The sequence below is a fragment of the Uloborus diversus genome, chromosome 2, assembly GCF_026930045.1.
Source record: "Uloborus diversus isolate 005 chromosome 2, Udiv.v.3.1, whole genome shotgun sequence".
In the NCBI taxonomy this organism is placed as follows: domain Eukaryota; kingdom Metazoa; phylum Arthropoda; class Arachnida; order Araneae; family Uloboridae; genus Uloborus; species Uloborus diversus.
In genome coordinates, this window is record NC_072732.1 from 41,611,695 (window position 1) to 41,631,627 (window position 19,933).

The 19,933-nt window shown below is 31.7% G+C and overlaps 1 protein-coding gene across 1 annotated transcript in view; it reads left to right on the forward strand.

The window, feature by feature from the left end:
• LOC129235091 (F-box-like/WD repeat-containing protein TBL1XR1) overlaps positions 1-7,334 on the forward strand; it is a 67,491-nt gene extending 60,157 nt beyond the window's left edge. Inside the window, exon 15 of the mRNA XM_054868772.1 lies at positions 4,228-7,334. Coding sequence (XP_054724747.1) covers positions 4,228-4,257 — 30 coding nt within the window. The 3' untranslated portion in view covers positions 4,258-7,334. The remainder of the gene's footprint in view (positions 1-4,227) is intronic.
• Positions 7,335-19,933: the final 12,599 nt, after the last annotated feature.

Genomic DNA, 19,933 nt, shown 5'->3' on the forward strand with positions numbered 1-19,933 from the left:
GCCCCCCCCCCCCGCCAAATACTAGCAAAACACCCCAGAATGATATTCTCAACATAGAAGAAGGAAACACTTAACTTTAAGTTTAAATGATGCAGTTTGTGCCATCTCTAAATTCTAAAATTTCGTTTTAACAAAAAAAAGGTTTATATATATATATATATATATATATATATATATATATATATATATATATATATATAATAATAAAAGTGAAAAATATTGAAAAGACCACACCAAGAGCCCATAGATGCGCAACGCAGCAAAACTAAAAAGCCAAGTAAATATAAAATTAAGCAAACAGAATTACAAATATTAAACAAATTATAAATAACAAAAGATGATAAGAAGGAAAAATGCAAACAGCTATTAAGTAGGAATAGATAAAGAGTGAATCCAGAGCTCATCAGCCGTGGAGGATTCATTAATTATGGTCAAAAGACCAAAATTTTAACTATAAACTAGAAGAGAATGTTTAAGCTCCAGTACATGTAATATAGAGTAACAATCGGCAAACGCACCACTTGCTAAGCTAAAAACATTAAACTAGAGCTCAAACCTAAAACTAAAAGCAGGGGGTTTCGCCTCGACTAATTAGGAAAACAAGTGCCGATAATTAGCCTTCCACGGGACAGTACCTGCCAATAACAAAATTGTCTTACCTTGAAATCCGCATAAACAAATCATGTCCGTTGTTCAGCCTGATAAAAAAGCCAATCCATTCGTCAACAAAACATTAAAAACATAAAATTATATCCGGAAAACGGTCCATAGACATACCAGTCGCCTGTTTCGCACGTGTAAAAATTTATCCACCACGGTGATTCATAAAAAATGGTTTGTCACGGTTGTATCATACATTTACACAGTTAAACAGTTTCAAAGGAAGCGAAATGTTCATCGAAGGCTATACTTAAGCAGATGTTTTCAACTAGATTTTTAGGGAAGTTATTATTAAAAAGTAGGTTTTTGAGTACTGAAATTTCTTGCTTAAATGCAGGAATGGTATTGCAAATTCTTATAATTCTGATAGCTTGCGAAACAATAATGCCAATAAAAACCTTTTTACTTAGGCAGGAGGAAAAATCTTGTAAACTGTTAACTGTGAAATTGAATTCACGTCTTTTATCATAGATTGTAGTGGAACAATTTGAGTCAATTTGTATGTTGATATCCAAGAAATTAAAGCTATTATGATTCGAACTGGTCTTTTTGAGCGTTAATGAACTATGATAAATAGTTTTGCTGAGTTCAGAAAAATTAGGAAAATTCATGCACAAAAGGTCATCAATGTATCTGCAACAAAGAGGTGTAGAGGAAGGATTGTCAATTAAATATTTTCGTTCATAATATAAAAGAAAAAGGTTGGCTAATGTAGAGCTAAAATTAGCTCCCATTGCTATGCCATTAATTTGTAGAAAACATGAATTACCATTTTTGAAAAAATTATTGAAAATACAAAATTTAAAAAGACCAAGAAAAAACACTTCAGTAAAATCAAGGGAATCCTTGACTGAATTAAAAAGTTCTGAAACAGAGGAAAAAAGTTCAATGAGTGGGATATTGGTGAAGAGGTTTTCAAAATCAAAAGTTTCTTGAAACAAATGAATTGGTTCTGGATTGTTAATAATAGTGTTGAAGTCATCAATTTACTTAATATGCTTGATATAAATTACTTAGAAACTTTTGATTTTGAAAACCTTTATTAATTTTATATATATATATATATATATATATATATATATATATATATATATATATATATATATATATATATATATACCTTTTTTTTTTTGCAAGATTATTTGATTTTTCACAAAATTACAGTTGAGTCTTGACTTACGCGAGGGATGTGTCAAATTCATTACTCGAGAAAAATTCGCGTTATAGCCATTTCGGGTAAGTTGAATCTCGTTGTAGCGGGGTTGAAAAATTACTCGCAAATAGTAATGTTATATATCGTTGGAAAGGGAAAAATTTTCTGCGTTCTACGCAATTTGTTCCAATGCTCTAACTTTATTGCGGCGGGAGTTTTTTACGTTTTTAGTTCGAATTTTTTTAGGCTTAGCTGAAATTTAGGCACTACTTTCTTCATTAAATCCATTAATAAAAAGTGAAGGAATTGTTCCACAGTTTTCTTTTTGACAGCATTGGAAAAAGCTTCTTTTTTACTCCAGATCTAACTCGACCTAAGGTCAAAAGTTTAACCCTCTATCTCCATTAGAAAAAAGTTACAATCGAATTAATAAAGTTCAAAAATCTGTTCTCCATTCAAGTTTTTAACCATTTTATTTTGAGTTTCAACGGTAACGCTTTTTGCTTCCATTGTTTATTTCCATCTTTCTCATTTTCAGTTCTTAGACTTATTTTATTTTGTGTTTCCATGGTTGTGCCTTTTAAATCCAACTTTCTCATTTTATTTTAATTTCTTGAAAGTATTTTAGTATCTTTTCTCATTGTTTGGCGAAAAAATTGCGCATGATGGTTTTTTTCTTACATTTAATCCTGGTTATTGAAGATACTTCACTTGATGCAATGGTTTTTTTTTCAAGGTAGACCGGGCAAAGCCGGGCAACGCAGCTAGTTATTAATAAGGGGATGGTACAAACTAATTTTTTCAGAAAAAAAATTGATACGTGGTTTTTGCATACATCAAGGGTGCTGAATCCAATAGCAGAGATCTTAATTCTTCACAGCTTCCCCATTTTGATGGCATATGACCAAAAATTGCGGTGTGATGATACGGAAGACTTGACGCATTGAATTGTAACCGAAAAAGTTCCATGCACTTTATTAGAAAATAACTGAAAGAACTAAATTGGAATTATTTTATGCATGGTTATCAAGTTTAATATTGGAATTGTAATAAGCTGTTTAAGAGCATGACTACCAGGCAGTTTTACAGAGTTCTTACAAGTCATGAAAATCTTGGAAAGTCATGAAAAAAGAATTAACAAGTTTCAGACCTGCAAAAGTCATTGAAAATTAATATTTTCATTAAAAGTCATGGAAATTTATTTAAAGTCATGGAAAACTGTCCTAGACAAAGAAAGTCCCAGTAGCTCAAAGAACATTAGAAATCTTGAGTGATTTAAAAGTATTGCATTAAAACAACTATTAAAACTGGAAAATTGAACAATCCCAAAAACTAATCTGAATTTTGAAATCCCACTGCATCTGCTTCTGCAGTAGCTGCCCGCCTCTTTTTTTGCAAGGTGATTTTACTGCTTAGACATCACTAAATTTGAATTTACCATTATTTTCTACATTTCTTACATTTTAGATTCTATAGTAGAGGACTTGCACGTTCTTGATTTTGCTACGCCCACTCAAAAGACGCAAATCAATTGCATCAGAGTTTGTTTCAACCACTCATGAAAATTTTAATATTAAATTTATCACAGTTTATCTTAATTTGGTGAAGGTTTTGGAAACTAAAGATCTTTAGTCGGACAATAGAATACAGAAATAGGGAAATTCTAGTACTCTTAAAACTGAAGTGCTCAACATAGGGCCCTGCGAAACTGATCCATGTGGCCTGCTGTTATGTTGAATGTCAGTAATCGAACACTATGTTCTGGAATAAACCTGGTTTAAGTCTCACACTACTTGTTCACTTTTCCATGTTTCTTTTTTGCCTATTTATGCGTGATGTGTGCAAGTATGTATAGGTACGAGTGAATCTTTCTAGCCAAAGCCACTGCAAATGCTTTTATAATGGACCTTTTTTTTTTCTTTAGCAGCTGCAACTAACATTTGCAGCTGCTATGAAATGAAATGCAATCTTTTTTGCATCCACAGGGAAAATTTGATTTTTTTCAAAATATTTAACGTCAATCTCTAAAATATGGATGAATATATTTTGTTATTATTTAAACTTAGTTAAAGAATTAAGCTTTTTTTAAAATACATTTTACATGTGAGAAAAGAAATTACTTAAAATATTGCAAATGCTGAGGTTCTTCTTTTATACTAATAGAATTTATATTTAGTGAAGACTTCAAACATTTGTCAAATCTTAAAATTTTTGTTCAAATTCAGTTAAAGTGAATAGTTTTTGAAATTTGGATGTGTCATAAAAGTGACATTCAAAACAACATTTTTAACTCTACATCTGGCTGCTTTCAATTATATTAATGCAAAACGTGCCAGTTTCCTGTTAACAATCAATTTGTATTGTTATAATATAGGTGTTTAATTTTTGATTAATCATTTCTTGTTATTTTGCAGATTGTTGTCCTTGATTTGCGAAAGATGTGAAAGTATTGAATTGTATTACAATCAAGTCTCATTGTCAAAGCATTTTATAAACTTTTATGAAAACTATGAGCTCATTGTAAATTGTGTTCATTTTAAAACATGTAGCTAATATTTAATTTCTTTACTAATGCAGAGTGGTTGGAAAATGTGTGTACCCCTTTTTATTTTCAACATTATATTAGTGTTGTTTTTGTTATACATTATCTTGGAGTCTTAAGAGTCATACACACTGGTTAAACACCATTCATGTCTTAACACAGCTGAATCGCACACCGTATTCTTGCAGATAGTTTACACCAACACATCTCAGAACTCTAAAACTCCATAAAACATCTGTGAGAATGTGGCTCAGAATCTATGTAACAGCATGTATGGTGTTTTCCCGATTTTTATAACTCTTAAGATTTCAAGGTAACTGTGTATTATTAACATTCAACTATAGCTAACGTAATATTGAAAATAAAGTGCGCCCACTTTCAAATTACTCTGTACAGTGTTTTTGAATTGTAATTTTCATATGAAATCTTTGCATTAAAAGAAAAAGGAAGGAAAGAGAAAAGAAAAAGCATCAATTCTGAGTTGAATGTTACTGCATTATGAATATCTCCTTGGACACTTGATTAGTTTTCAGATTTACTTCTAAGATATTTTAGAATTGAATTTTTAAATATATCATGTTAAGGAAAGTTGAAAAACTTTAGAATTAACACATTTAAATGATTTTTAGATAAATGACAGTGACCTATTTGAAATGTCTCTGTATTGCTCAAAGAAGAATATTTTATAAATATCATAAATTTGTTTTTTTTTAAACCTGCTCTTAATTAGTGTACTCTCTCAAATCTGCTCTGACTTCAATTCACAATTGTTCAAAACCTTTACAAGGTTTGAGATGTAAACAGTAAAACTTAGCATTATCGGAATTTGAGATGAAAATAAGCACGAAACTGCAGTCCTCGGCTGGAAATGACTGAGCTGGCGGTGTATTTCATGTAACATTAAGTGTTTTTTTTTTTTTTAAGATTGATATTTTAAGATTAAATTTTTATATATATTAGTTGAACTAAAAGTCTATCATATTTTTGTGTGCTACGGTTTGCTGTGGTCATTTGGCAGGCTTGATTATGATTACTTTGGTATACCTTTTATTATTCTATTATTTTAAAGACTGATTTCCCATATTGCATTTTATTTGAGCATATGTGAGTCAATAGATTTAGGACTGCAGAGTTTTGTAGTAATGAGATGTATAAAAATTAAAACATGAATAATTGATCGAAGCCTCCAGCAAACTAGAACTGCCTAAAGATTGTTAAAATGAACAAAGTTCTTAAATCAAAATACATTTACAAAATGGCTCTTTAAAAGAACTTTTTTTTGACATTATGGTATTTTTTTCTTAGGTCTAATAGTTTCTTTCGAAATATTGATGATGGTTTTGCAATGTAACATTACAAAATGTATAAACAAATCAATGATTCCGAATGCAAAAAAAAAAAAAAAAATTAATTCTGAAAATTGCTTGGCCCAATGTTCTGCAGATTTAAGAGCGGTTTTTGTATTTGTATAAAGCACAATCAAAAAGCTGTTAAATGATGCTTCTGTATAAAGTGAAGGATAAAAAAAAAAAGTGTATTAGGTGTGCTTTTTAAACTAAGTTAATCCATAACTTCTTACTCAGAACTTTCTACTTAGGACAGTTGCAAAATATATGCAAAAGAAAAACATTCCAAACTTATGCTTCAATCATGGTGTGCTTCTTTGCATTTCTGTAAGTTGTCGAAAATGTAAAGTTAAAATTGCTGATTGAGATATTTTAAATGTAAATATAATGCTTTTTCTATTTTCTCAGAAAATTTCTTTTTCCTAATTTTGTTAAAGGAACCAAACAATATATGTATATATATATATATTTAATTGTATAACTTTGAAAACAGAAGTATTTAGTTAGTTTGTTGCACTTTCATTTTAGTTGATGATATTAATTTTTTGATTCTGTCTGAACATTCATTTTATTACTGGTTGCATAAGAAAAAAAATATTTCATACAAAGTCATCCTTTTTTAATATAAATAGGCCATTTCTAGTTTAGTTACTAAGACAGCTATTAGATGCACTGAATTCTATGAATAGTTTTATTTTTACGATGTTATTAACTTTATATGCTCTGAACATCAATTGCTACTTGGCAATAAAATCACGATATTTCAAACAATTCCAAACTCAACTGAAACTGCGTGATGATTATTCTTTCTCAACAAAATCTTTCAAGTTATTAAAACCCTGATAAATATAGTTTAAAACTTGTTCCCATTCTTATTTTATGCATAACCTACATCTAAAATGTGAGTGCAATATAGTTCATAATACTCAAAAAGTGAATGCATGACATGAAAACCTATAAGACCATTAATTTGTTTTGAACAAGCAATCAAACAACATGTAAGATTAGGATAGAAAAAGGGAAAAATGAAAGTTTTAGTACAAAAGTAGAAGTTGCTGAAAGTCAAAGCAATTTATTCTTTAAATTGCACTTTGGGGGGGAAAAATCCTCCTTAGTGGGCTGCTTAAAACCTGTATGAATTATTTTATTTATTAAGTTTTGTATCTATTCATATTCCTTGTATGTTAGTTCATGTACAATCCAGTGAAGTTATGTAGGGTATGCTTCAATCACATTAGTTTCTTGTGTTACTGAATTTTGAATATATGCAATGCTACAAATTAAAATGTATTGATATTGGAAATTTTGAACTAACAACAATATATTCCATAAAAGTATTCAAAAGAGATATATCTGTACTCTTGTAATATATGACTTTTTAAAAATTCTTATTTTAAGGTGTTTGTATGGGATTTTAAGAGTTGAAAGCTTTTAGATGTATTTATGGAGGATATTTCATAATATTTCATTTCATCATGAAGCAGAATGAAAGAGAAGTTGGTTTTCCTGTGATAGACTATATCAATACTAATTTTATTGGCATAAAATTTACTTAATGCCTGGTAAAATGCTTTTTTCTCTTTGAAGGTTGTGCCTCAGGCTTGTACAAAATAAAGATGATTTCCTTTTGTGATCTTGATTTTCTTTACTTTCCTCCCTATTATCCTTATATATACAGTCCTATACAGGTGCACCTCCTAGAGGAGCCACGAAACCTCTACAGGGGCTCCACGAAATTTTGCAATCACGTCTCAAATAATTAGGGATTTATTAACAATAAAACTTTTCAATATTTTGCTGCGCACCAAGATGGCAAAATCTTGCATTAAAGAATCGGCTCTATTCACTGTATTTAAAAGAATGTTAAAGAACTTTCCCGGAAAAACCTTAGACCACATTCGTGAGCGTTTTATGATATATCATGCATTATTGGCGTTATTCAGTAGGGGCCCGGACAGAAGGTTCAAAACTTAAAAGGTTCATGGATAGAATATAAACTTACGTCCAAAAAGTCTGACAGACCGAAGGTAAAGCAGACATATAAGGTCCAGCGGACAATAGTTCCACTCATAGAATGTCCTGATCATTGAACTAGAAGGTCCCGATTTTGGACAGCTAAGGCATTAGGTCAGGTTTTCCGAGCAGGGTGGGCATAAAGCAGCTTGTTTGGTTTAAACAAAATGTTGTTTTTTTTAAACAAGTGGGTTTTTTTTCAAAAATGGTTTTTTGAAAAACTTCATCGTTTTCCTCCAAATGTTTTCATAAAGTTTACACATCATTTCAAAGGATAAGATCTAATTGATGTAAAGCAACAAACAAAGCTTTATAGATAAATTACAGATTTAATAAATTTAGGAACTTATAGCTTTTAAGGTAATAAGTGTTTACTAAATAGGTTTTTCCTTTTTTAAATCAATGCAGCTTTCCTATTAGGTACATAAATGTACAATGCAGACCAACTTTTCCCATATCACTGGAAGATGTGAAAAAAAATTGAAAACATCATTGATGTTTTAGGATTTAAGTGATTTATATAACTTTTTGAATAGCATTTATAATCACAATAATCAAGTCAGTCAACAACTTAAAAATGTTTGAAATGGAAATTTGTTTAAAATCATTGCTATAATTTGTAAAAATCTTCTAAAATGTTAAAATTATACTAATTATTTAAAAAAAATACTTTTACTGTTTGTACAAAATTAAGTAGAATGTATAAAATTGATGTTTAAAAAATTTTTGCTTTACTTTTAAGGAAAACTGTTTTAAAATCAGAGGTCCCGTACGTAACAAATAGCCTTATCCCGTACATAACACAAGTAATTAGCTCTCAACGAATAAAGAAATTTTTAAAAATTATTTTATAGTTTATTAAAAGAATGAATATTTTTGTATCTAGCCATTAAATTTATTTCTTAAAATACTTTATAAATTGAGAGAAATATTCAGTATCAAGAAAGGTACTAATTTTTTTTTTTTTTTTTTGTGATGTCCTGTATGTAATGAAACTTAATTAATTTTTTTATAAAAGACATTAACTGCTCAAATCTTAATTTAATAGCATAATACAGCTGAAGATATGAAGAATGCATTAAAAATAATTGAAAATCATTTTGTTTATATCAGGGTTGTTTGTTTTAAACCGTGGTTTGAATCAAGTGGTTTTTTTTAAAATGTTTTTTTTTTTTTGAAAAAATTCATTCCCCCCCCCCCCCCAAAGGTTTTCAAATTTTTCATTTTATTGCAAAGGGTAAAATCTAATTAATACAAAGTAACAAACAAAGCTTTATAGATAAATTACAGATTCATTAAATTTAGAAACTTCCATTTTTTAGGGTAATGCAAGTTTGCTCATTAGTTTTTATTTATTTTTTCTTTTTATAAATCTATGCAGTTTTCCTATAAGGTACATAAATATAAAAGACAAACCAACTAAGTTTTCTAAAATTACATGGAAAAAAAATCAAAGTAGGTCTTCTATAATTTTTTAATTGTCATTATTTTTCAGTCTTTTGCATTTCAAAATAGTGCAAAAAGCATATTTCAACCAAAACTTCATTTACGACTTAATTTGCTTGACTACTTAAGATTTATTGAGATAGATTATGTACCATTGAAGCGACGCATAGTGTATATAAATTTTGATGCTAGAGTATTTAAATGACAAGAGAAAAAAAAAAAAACTAAAGAAGTCCAAGAACACTTAGAGTAGTCATAAAATTGTGTGAATACCTGCACACTTTTTGCATCACCGATAGATGATGCAGTCCAAGGAATAAAAGAAAATATATAAAATTATGAAAACAGAAAATATTCAATTAATATCTCAGCACTCTTTAAAAAAAGAAAAAAAAAAACTTTCAAGGAACTTTTTTTTTCATCCCGATATAATAGAGGAAGTCTCACATATGAATGGTGGAAGTATCAATAAACATTAGTTTTTAGGGCAGTCTTCATTATTAAAATATGTTAAAACAGTATTTTCATACTGAGGCTTTTAATTATTTCTTTTTCTGTGATAAAAAAAACTGTATTCCTAAATGCATTAAAACATGAGAAATGATATCTACAATGGAAAACATAATGATTTTCTTAGAACCTACTTGTCCTGCTTCTATAATTGTTTGTCACTGATACCTTAGGTAAATAAAGTACATAATTTAAAACTTTTTTAAAAATCTAAACAAAATAGGCGTTGATCTTTTGATTATTAAAGTTCTGTAATGTACATCAGACTTGTGATTCATTTGTAGAGACTGCAAAATACTTTCCTTGTTTTAGAATGCCTGATTTTAATTTTGCTTTAATTTTTACTTTCTTCTATATCTAATGTATAAAAGAAAATATTGGATTCGTGCAAATTTTCGAATTTCGAATTTTGACGGATTCGAACGTTTTGAGGTGTGCTGAGTTCATTTTGACTATTTTTGGAAAATGTCTGTCTGTCCGTGTGTGTGTGTGTGTCACGTCTGTATGTGACCAGTTTTTTGTGGCCGCTCTAAAGGAAAAACTACCGCATGAAATCTAACGAAATTTGGAACACATATGTGCCGCTATGTGAACTTGTGCCCATTGGTTTTTGGCGCGAATTCCTCCAAGGGGGTTCAGCAATGGGACGTTTCTTGAGTTATGCGTGCTGCTATTCCTCAGGAAGTAACTGACGGAATCAAATACAAAATTTGGTCCATGTGTTGCCCCTAACAGGTACAGGAGCAGATTCAATTTTGATGTCAATAGCTCAAACGGGGGTTGAGCTGTAGAACGTTTTTTGTCGTCAATTGTGACCGCTGTATCTCAAGAAGTAATGAACGGAATCAAACAAAAATTTATCGACAAGTAGCCCTTAGAGAATATAAGAGCTGATTCTATTTTGGTGTCAACAGCTGAAAAGGGGATAGCGCAATCGCCCGTTCTTTTTTTCCATTGTGAGTGCCCTATCTCAAGAAGTAATGCTAGGTTCTGGTTGAAATTCGGAATATATGTGAATCCATATGTAAACAGGCTTTGGTTCAATTTTGACGCCAATTGCTCCAAGAGGTGTTGATTTTTTTTTTTTTTTTTTTTTTTTTTTTTTTTTTTTTTTTGCGAATAAAATAGCTTTATTAATGCAACAATAAGAAAGATAAATTGTAGTAGATTGTCGTCTGCGTATTTCTCGTGATTTTAATTGTATGGAAATGATCGGAAATATGATCTCAATGATTTAAAATTTTTAACTGTTGCCATCTTATGTTTGTTAACAAATAAAATATTTGTAATTAATTCAAGCAAGACTTTTAAAATAACTTTCAATTTTCACTCTTTGCTTTGCTTTTGTAGTAATTCAGACATTGGGATGGTCGTCAAGTTTTTGCATGTGTAATTTTGTTTTTGTTCCAGCATGGGGAGGGATCAGAAAAAAAAAAGAAAAATATAGAAGAAAGTTTCGTGATGTCCACAACATACTAATTTTATTTATCGTAGATAGCTATGCTTATGAGGAAATTAATTTACAAGAATTTATTCTTGGTTATTTGTAATTAATCATGTCTGAACTGTCACAGCAAACTCTTTCTTTGATCATTTATACCAAGGCCCATTTGCATATTGTATTTTTTATAATATATATAGTTAAAGATTTTCAAATAAAATTCTTCTATAAGAATCTCTACGTATAAAGAAATGAAATTACAAGATTTTACTCATTATTATTTAATTACTCAACTTACTTCTAGTTAATTGTCTCAAACAAACTAATTTTGTTAAAGGTTAAATTAAATTAAAACTGATTTAGTGAGACCCGACAGGCAGTCTTCTTTAAAATGTGTTCCTTCCCGGAGAGCTATAATTCATCTACAGGCGTGCCATGGGATATTGCAATAGCATGGCAAGTAATTGTTATAAATGACAATTTAAATAATTATACATTTTTGGTGGTCCAGTTTTTGACCTTATGCAGTCCGGACTTCGATCGCGCACAGTGCCCTCCACCAGCCCACAGGACTGAATATAATATATTTTTTTAAACAGTCCATATTATTGAAGAGAAGAAACAAATGCTCCTTGAGAAAACAAGGTAATTTCTATAGGAAAAAATTTAGAATGTTGTTAAAAATATTTTTTTTTAAACCTTAAAATTAAATTTTTCGATAGTTACAGACTATTGTTCAGTTAATTCTGTCATGTACCTCCTATTTTTTTTCTTTTCTTCTTCCTAGACGGTCTAAAAATAAGAAAATCTACAAAATGTTACGTTTTTTGGCTAGTTGCCTCCCTCAGCCAAAATCATTAAAGAGCGTCTCAAATCTTTTTTACATGGGGTTCCATTTCGCAATATTTTCAGCGGAAGAACTACCAAACACCTCACCTTCTAACAGCATCGAAAATCATTTAAGACTCCTTTTTTTGAGCTGCAATTCTGAAAAATTGCAGAGTCCTAATGTTAGTAAATATGGTGTATAGTTGCATCATAAGACTTCCATTTTGGAAAACTTACAGACAAAGGCCTTGCGCTTGAACTCCTCCTTCTAATATCATCCAAATCGTCAAAAGTTGGATAATTAAAAACAACTATTTATTGAGGTGCATAGCACGCAGTCCTCTTTAAATAGAGTGAGCCGATGTTCCTATATGAAATTTGAAAATGAAAAAATTATTATTCCAAAAAAAAAAAAAAAATAATAAGGTAGAGAACTTTAAACTCTCACCATGGTATCACTGAATGTTGCTTGAAAACTTCATTTTTTAGGAATTCAATTTCGAAATGTTTTTTGGGGAGAGCCCCTGAGCCCTCTTTCCCGTTATCATCAAAGTTTGTTGGTAACTGCGTTTTGGAACTTTAATGTCGAAAAATTGGGATGAGGGTGATCGATTTCACTCTTTTTCAAAAAAAAAAAAAAAAAAAATTGATCGAAGACAGCGCTAAAGTCTCATCTCTTACTCTAATGCCAACACATATCACCTATAATCGCATTTTTAAAACTTCAGTTTCTTAAAATTTGCTCAGAATGCCCCTTGGAACTTTCCACTGTTAAAACTGCGTTCTTAGGATTATAATTTCAAAAATATCTCCAGGGGAGAACCAGATCGATGAATTGACGAAAGGCTGAACATACCGACGAAACAACTGCTTGCAATCATCGCCTTCGCTTAACTTCTAGCAGTTCCAACCAGGGGTGGCAGATGGAAGAGGGTTAACAAACATTAAAAATTTCCACCAGGCATAGGAATTGCTTTTTTTTTTCTATGAATGAACAAAACACATTTTTTTTTTTTTTTCCAAATTCTCTGCAGTTAAATGCTTACTGCAGCAGTTAATGCAAAAGTTGAATTTTTATTTCACTAACTAATAAGACAAATGCTTAAAATTCCTTTTTAGCTTAATAAAAAGTTAGTTATCTAATATTCTTTTTTCTGCTTCTTTCTTTTTCCCATATCCATTTCGCGTAAGTCAAATCGCGTTGTAGCAAGATTCAACTGTAAATTGTGAGAGAAACCAAATATAGCAAATGCATGCAATATACCAGTCAACCTGGCAATGGCGGAATCAGACGACCCCTTTGGGAGGGGCGAATGACTAATGCATTATATGGCGGGAGAGGGGGGGGGCTAATGGAAAAAAAAATTAAAAACTGATGCATTGAGTTTTTTTTCTTTTTTTCTTTTTTGAATAATTTGTATGATTCAAAGAGTTTGAATGAAAGTTAAAAGTGTATCCAGTACGAGAGAGAAAAATAAAAAATGGTGTGAAAAGAAATTATTTCTACTAGTAGTTTTTGAATTGTTAGCAGACTCGTAAAGTGTTTACAGTAGCCATTTAGGTCCTCAATTGTACTTTTTTCTTTATAAAAGATAGGTTGCAGTATCAAGAAGGCATTTCTTTTTACCAGTTTTCGTACCAAACGTAATGACTTACAAAAATTGCGTTTATAAATAAAATTTGAAGATAGTTATGGATTTGTTTGTTGATTGAGCTGTTCAATATTCACGCAAAAGCAGGAATGTTTGTGGACTCTTCCCCCAAAGGTTTTTATTTTTGTTTGGAACGCCTTTTTAGATGCTCTTTGGTGATTAATAGGAGGAAGGAAGGTTTAAAGGACCCTCTCTGGAAAATGTTTGAAATTTAAGGGTATATTTTTCAAAATGCAAATTGTTTGCCATTATTGGTGGCTTGAAAGAAAAGGATGAGATTGAAGAATTCTCCCTAGTTCTTTTTTTGATATTAGAGTTCCAAAAAGTGCTACCTTTAATGATGCTAGAGACAAGATGGCTGATTGGCTTTTTCGGAATTGAAGTCCTGAAAATGCAACTGTAGGCCACCTTTGATGACGTAGAAGAAGGCATAGAGTTCAGAATTTTTTTCCAGGAATGTTTCAATGTACTTCTAAAAATGCAGTTTTAGTAAATTTTTGATTGATGTTGAAAAATGAGGAAACAAGGACTTGGGGGTTCCTTTCTAGAAATTTTTCGAAGGTGATGTCCTGAAAACGCAGTAGTTGGCCATCTTTTATGACTATGGAAAAAGGAACAGGGGTTCAGAGCTTAACACCGGAAATTGTTCGAAAACAGAGTCTTGAAAATGAGATTGTTGTCAGTCCTGACGAGAGGCCATGTCAGCCTAGCCAGAAACTAGGGGCCCGGGTTTTGGGGAGGGGGGGGGGGGCGACACTGATGCAAAAAAAAGGAAGAAATAAAAAGGGGGAACTATAATAAAGTTGATTATTTTCTAGTAAGCAGTTTATTTTTTTTTTCCATTTTTTTTTTCTTCTTTTTTCTTTTTTTTTTGGGGGGTGAGGGGAGTGGGGAGGGATGGGTCAGGAGCTGTTCGGTCAATATTGAAGCTTCAAAAACGCAATGTTAGACGATCTTCACTAATGTTAAGGGAAGGGCTCGGACTTGGGGGCTTCCTCTCTTTTTCGGAATTAAAATCCTAAAAACACATTTGACGGCCAACTTTACTGACATTAGGCAAAGGCATGAGATTCAAAACTCTCCCCTGAAAATATGTTGATATTTAAGTTCCAAAAACATTGTTTAAGATTTTTTTGTGATGTTAGGAAGAGATGAGGTTTTAGCCTTCTTGCAGAAGTTTTTGAAACTGGAGTTTTTTTTTTTTTTACATAATTGTTGTATGACTTCAGTAATATTAGGAAAATGAATGGAATTCAAAGAATCTTCCCGGCGATTTTGTTCGAAATTGAAGCTCTAAAAATTCAAAATTTTTGGCGATCTCCAATGACATTGGAGAGAGGGGTTCAGAGACCTACCCCTGGAAAATTTTTGGAATAAAAGTCATAAAAATACAGTTCTAGGCGATTTTTTTGTGATGTGTTTGGGGGGGAGGGGAGGGGTTGGTAGTCTTTTCCCGGAAATTTTTTGAATTTGCAAACTTTGGGGGAGGGATGCCCTCCAAAAGTTTATACATTTTGTTTGCCTCTCCTCTCGCTGTGGATGGATCCACCACAACAGCCCAGTTGTCACATCGAGACTCCAGTTTCGTTCTAAAAAGAACTCCTTGATCAGGAACAGTGAATAACCGAGCTGGAGGCAGATGTCATCTCAGTGTCATTCCATGCGAAATGAGCAAATCAGCTGTGGCTGACATGTCACAGATTTCAATGAAAATTTTTATTTAGGTAAACCATGCATATATATGAGGGAATGCAAAGTACGGAAGTTTAAAAACTGTTTGTTGCTTTGTTATTGAAATTAGAAGTTGATGCTTATGCTAAGCCTAAATTTTCAGAGTTCATGGCAGCCAGTTTGGGACTCAATAACTCCGTAAGTTATAAACGTACACTTAAAAAATAAATATTTCCACATTCTATAAACAAATCTCTACTAGGAAAGAGGAAAATAAAATTTATTTGGAGCTAAAGGCAATTATTCCCAGCATTACTTTATTCTAAAGATAATGCTGGGAAATACAGACCTGTAAGTCTGACTTCAGTGGTTTGTAAGATTTTCGAAACTTTGATCAAAATTAATATTATGAATTTCTTAGAGACTAATAGTCTGTTGACTAGTTTGCAACATGGGTTAAGGAAAGGTAAATCGTGTGCTACTAATTTATTGCATTTCTACGACAGGGTTACCTTGACTTTAGATAACAAAAAGTGTGTGGTTGTTGTTTATATTGATTTTCTAAAAGCTTTTGATAAGGTACCGCATGCTGCTCTTCTCAGCAAATTAGCTGATATAAGAATAGGAGGAAAAACTTTACTTTGGGTTAGAAATTGGCTGGCTAGAAGGAAACAAAGAGTAGTTGTGAGGGGAAATCATTCTAAATGGAGTGATGTTTTAAGCGGGGTTCCTCACTGTTCAGTTTTAGGGACTCTCTTGTTTATTATTTTTATGAATGACGACAATGAGGATATTTCTGGAAGCATGAATTGTTTTGCTGATGATGTAAAAGTTATGGGGATTGTAGAAAATAAAGAACAGGTAAAACAGCTTCAAGAGTGGCCAGATAAGTGGGATATGGCAGTTAATGTAGGGAAATGTCAAGTGCTACACTTACGTCATGGAAATAAGCGTACAAGCTGTTGTTTACAGGGTTCACTCATTAGTCAGGCAGAAAATGTTATTGATCTGGGTATCTTAATAAATCAGGACTTTAAGTTTAGTCAACAGCGCAGCATTGCAAGTAACAAAGGGGGGGGGGGGCTTGGGTTTATCAATAGATCAATTTCAAACAATTCTAAGAGGGTTCCTCTGCCTTTATATAGGAGTATAGTAAGACCCCATTTGGAGTATGCTGTGCAGTTTTGGTTGCCTTATCTAAGGAAAGATATTTGTGTATTGGAAAGGGTTCAAAGAAGGGTAACTAGACTAGTAAGGGGCTTTCAGATTTAGATTATGATACCAGACTTAATAGGCCTAATATGTATAGCAAGGAGCAATGGAGGATCAGAGGGGACATGACCCAATTGTTTAAATTTATCAAAATGAATGATGTTAATGGATTAAATTTTTGCACTGGGGAAGCAGGACAAAGGGTCATTGTTTTAAGCTATTCAAATCTTAGGCTAACCTGGAAATTAGGAAAAACTGCTACTTTAGTAGGGTTGTGGACGCTCACGGTTGTGGGCACTTGGAACAGCTTACCAGAAGAGGTGGTAACGAGCAAGGGGGTGGATAGCTTTAAGAGAGCCATTGATCTTCATTGGGGGCTAATAAATTGAATAGGACCAGCCTAGCTGAGCCAAGAGCCTGTTGCTGGCCATCACATTTGTATTTGTATTTGCTTTTTTTGAATCTGAGATATTAACAAGGATTGGAAACTAGCCAATTTACTTCAGCTTTCAAATCACTCTTCTAGCTCTTTTAATGAAAAAATAAACGGCAAAAGGGATTCAGATTGGAAATCTATCTATAACTAACTGTCTGCTCTAATTTAGTAACTTTTTTTGAATTCATTGATAAAGAAACCGTAGTTTTAAAAATAAAAAATTTCTGAAATTTTAATTTTTTCCTCTATTTTAGATGTTTGTTTGAACATGAGGGAATGCCCTTAATTTACTCTTTTTTTCACGTAACATATTGAAGTTTCTTTTAGATAATACTAAATTTTAATCATTGGAATCCGCGTATTTTTGTTACTAGAGTAACTTGAACTAAGGTAAAATTTTATTAGTTACGGTTATTTATTGTAAGTTTAGCAAGACTTAACCATTTCTTTAATTTTTCATTTTCTTAAAAGTATGTTATTGAAGTACTTGCTGAAATGTTTCTATAATTATTGAGAAGTATATAACAGTCCATTATGCATAAATAAATATAATTGTGCCACTGAAAGTTGAATTTTCCTCTCTACCCCTGGTATAGGAAAAAATAACTGTAAAGTTTCTAGAAAAACTATCATGTCAGCATGACTAAAAGAACATACTGAGTTTAAAGATTAAGACAGAGAACCATCTCGTCTAATTCTCAATAGCATTTGAGATTAGGCTATGAGTTTGAGGAAATTTGTTTTATCCATGAATAAGTATAGTTGACGAAATACACCCATTTATTTCAACCGTCCTACTGCGACGTTCTTTGAAACAAAAGGATTCCTTTGGTAGTGAAACTCGTCTATTTTAGTTATAGCTTTTCCATCCAGAATGAAAATTGCCAGTTAAACAACATTTGCCACACAATGAATCTAATTTTCAATGGAAAGCAGATCACTTTTCTTTTTACTATGAATGGTAAAATGCATATTATGGCATATTGATATAACTATCCAACAATTATCCGTCAGAACAAGTATGCATACGACATACAATAATTTAAACTTATTACAATAATCTAAACTTAAATCTGCGAGATATTTTCTCCCTTCTGCCCGCTACAATCACAAATAGTTTTTTTTTTTTTTTAAATCATGAATAAAACTTATCAATCTAGAAAGTTACGCTCAATAACAATTTTTTGAAGTACCCATAGCTGTCTTGGAGATATGAAATCATCATCGTTTCAGCTCAATTAACAATTGGAATGACCCCTCATTGAAGCTGATAGTGCCAACGAACTGGTGAGATAAACTGAGTTTATCTCACCAGTTGAGCAAGTGTCTGGTGTCCACAGCTTAGTGCGGTTCGACGCATGAATTGAAGGCAAAGCTCAGCTTAGCTTTGCCAGGTTTGAGCAGGGAAAGAAATTAGGGAGGGGGCCAGAGTAAAAATCCAAATGCGAGGATGATAATGAATTTTTATAAAAATACATTGTCCGTAGTTGAAAAATAGAAAATTTTGTCAAAGCAATGAAAAAGAAACATTTTTTGTTCAAATAACTGACTGTTATTTGATGCGTCCTCTATTCAGAATGAGTTTTATAGAGCGACCTATATAAGGGACTAGGACAAAAATGTCCGCTAATTAGAGGTGTCCGCCATTTAAGAGTTTCCGTTAAATGAGGCTTTTATGCATTAGAAACCAAAGAGCTTAAAAAGCAAATCCAAATCCTTTTTCTCTATTTATTACATTTTTATTTTAACTATTTCTTCCGCTTTGCTCCTTGCACCTATTATTATAACATGAAAGGGCTTACGTCAGCAATTTTGCATTTAGATGATCTATATAGTGGCTCTAGGATCATCTGAAGTTGTAAGTAAATAAATTGTTCTTTACTTCAATCGGTTTTCTTTCTTTCTTTCTTTTTTTAACTTCCTTGCAGGAAATAAAGGAAGTATGCACTAAAATTTCCGCGAAGTCTTCCATTTTAATCACTTCAGAATGAATCGATGATATTTATTGGTTTTCAGATTTCTATCGCTTAATAGAATCATCGCTACTAGTTAAAACAATCAGAAACAAGATTACCTCTTTCTCGAATTAATGTCGTTGGTTAAGGGAATTAAATTATATTCATCATCGCCGCGTTATAGAAACAACAAAAGCGAAAGTTTTGACGATTTTTGTTGTTGTTGAAAGGGGGATGAAGTCGAGAGCGTTCTCTCGGAAAATTTTCTCAATTTAGGTGGGGTAGACTGGAGCACGTTTAAAAGGATTTTTTTTTCTATGAATTTTTTAATGTTTATGATTTTAACTTAGGAAATTTTAGACGTGGCGATTTTATGAAGCAATTAATGGAGTCAAAATTGGTATATTCAGTTGTTGCTCTGTTTGTGTTTTAAACCGTTAAAAAAAAATTTTTTTGAGTCCAAGTTGGTTACGGGGCACTTTTACGCATATTTATTTTGACACCTAACATCAGGGGCGTAGCTAAGGGGGGGGTTTTGGGGACAAACCCCCCCCCCCGAAAAGTTAGTCTAAAAAAAAAAGAGAAAAAGAAGAGAGAAGAGAAAGAAAAAAAAAGAAGAAAAGGAAAAAATTCCAAGCGATTATATATATATATCGCTTGGAGATATATATATATATATATATATATATATATATATATATATATATATATATATATATATATATATATATATTAAATATATATATATATATAAAAGAAGTAACCCCCCCCCGAAAGTCGGGTCTAGCTACGCCACTGCCTAACATGGTTCTGTTAGTGATTTGAACATGCTGTCTTAACATCGTTAAAATAAAGCAAATTTGTTACAGACTGAGAAGTGTATAAAGTAAAAGCTGAATTGGCATGAAAACAGCACTACATGATTGTACCCTATAAGATAAGAAATTTTAACTCAATTTAAAAAAAAAATGGTGATTTACAAAACTAAATAGCCTGAAAATACTAAAAAGGTTTGTGACAGTTCGGAGCGAAAAAAGGTCAGGGCATGTTTAGAAGTAGTGCACCGTA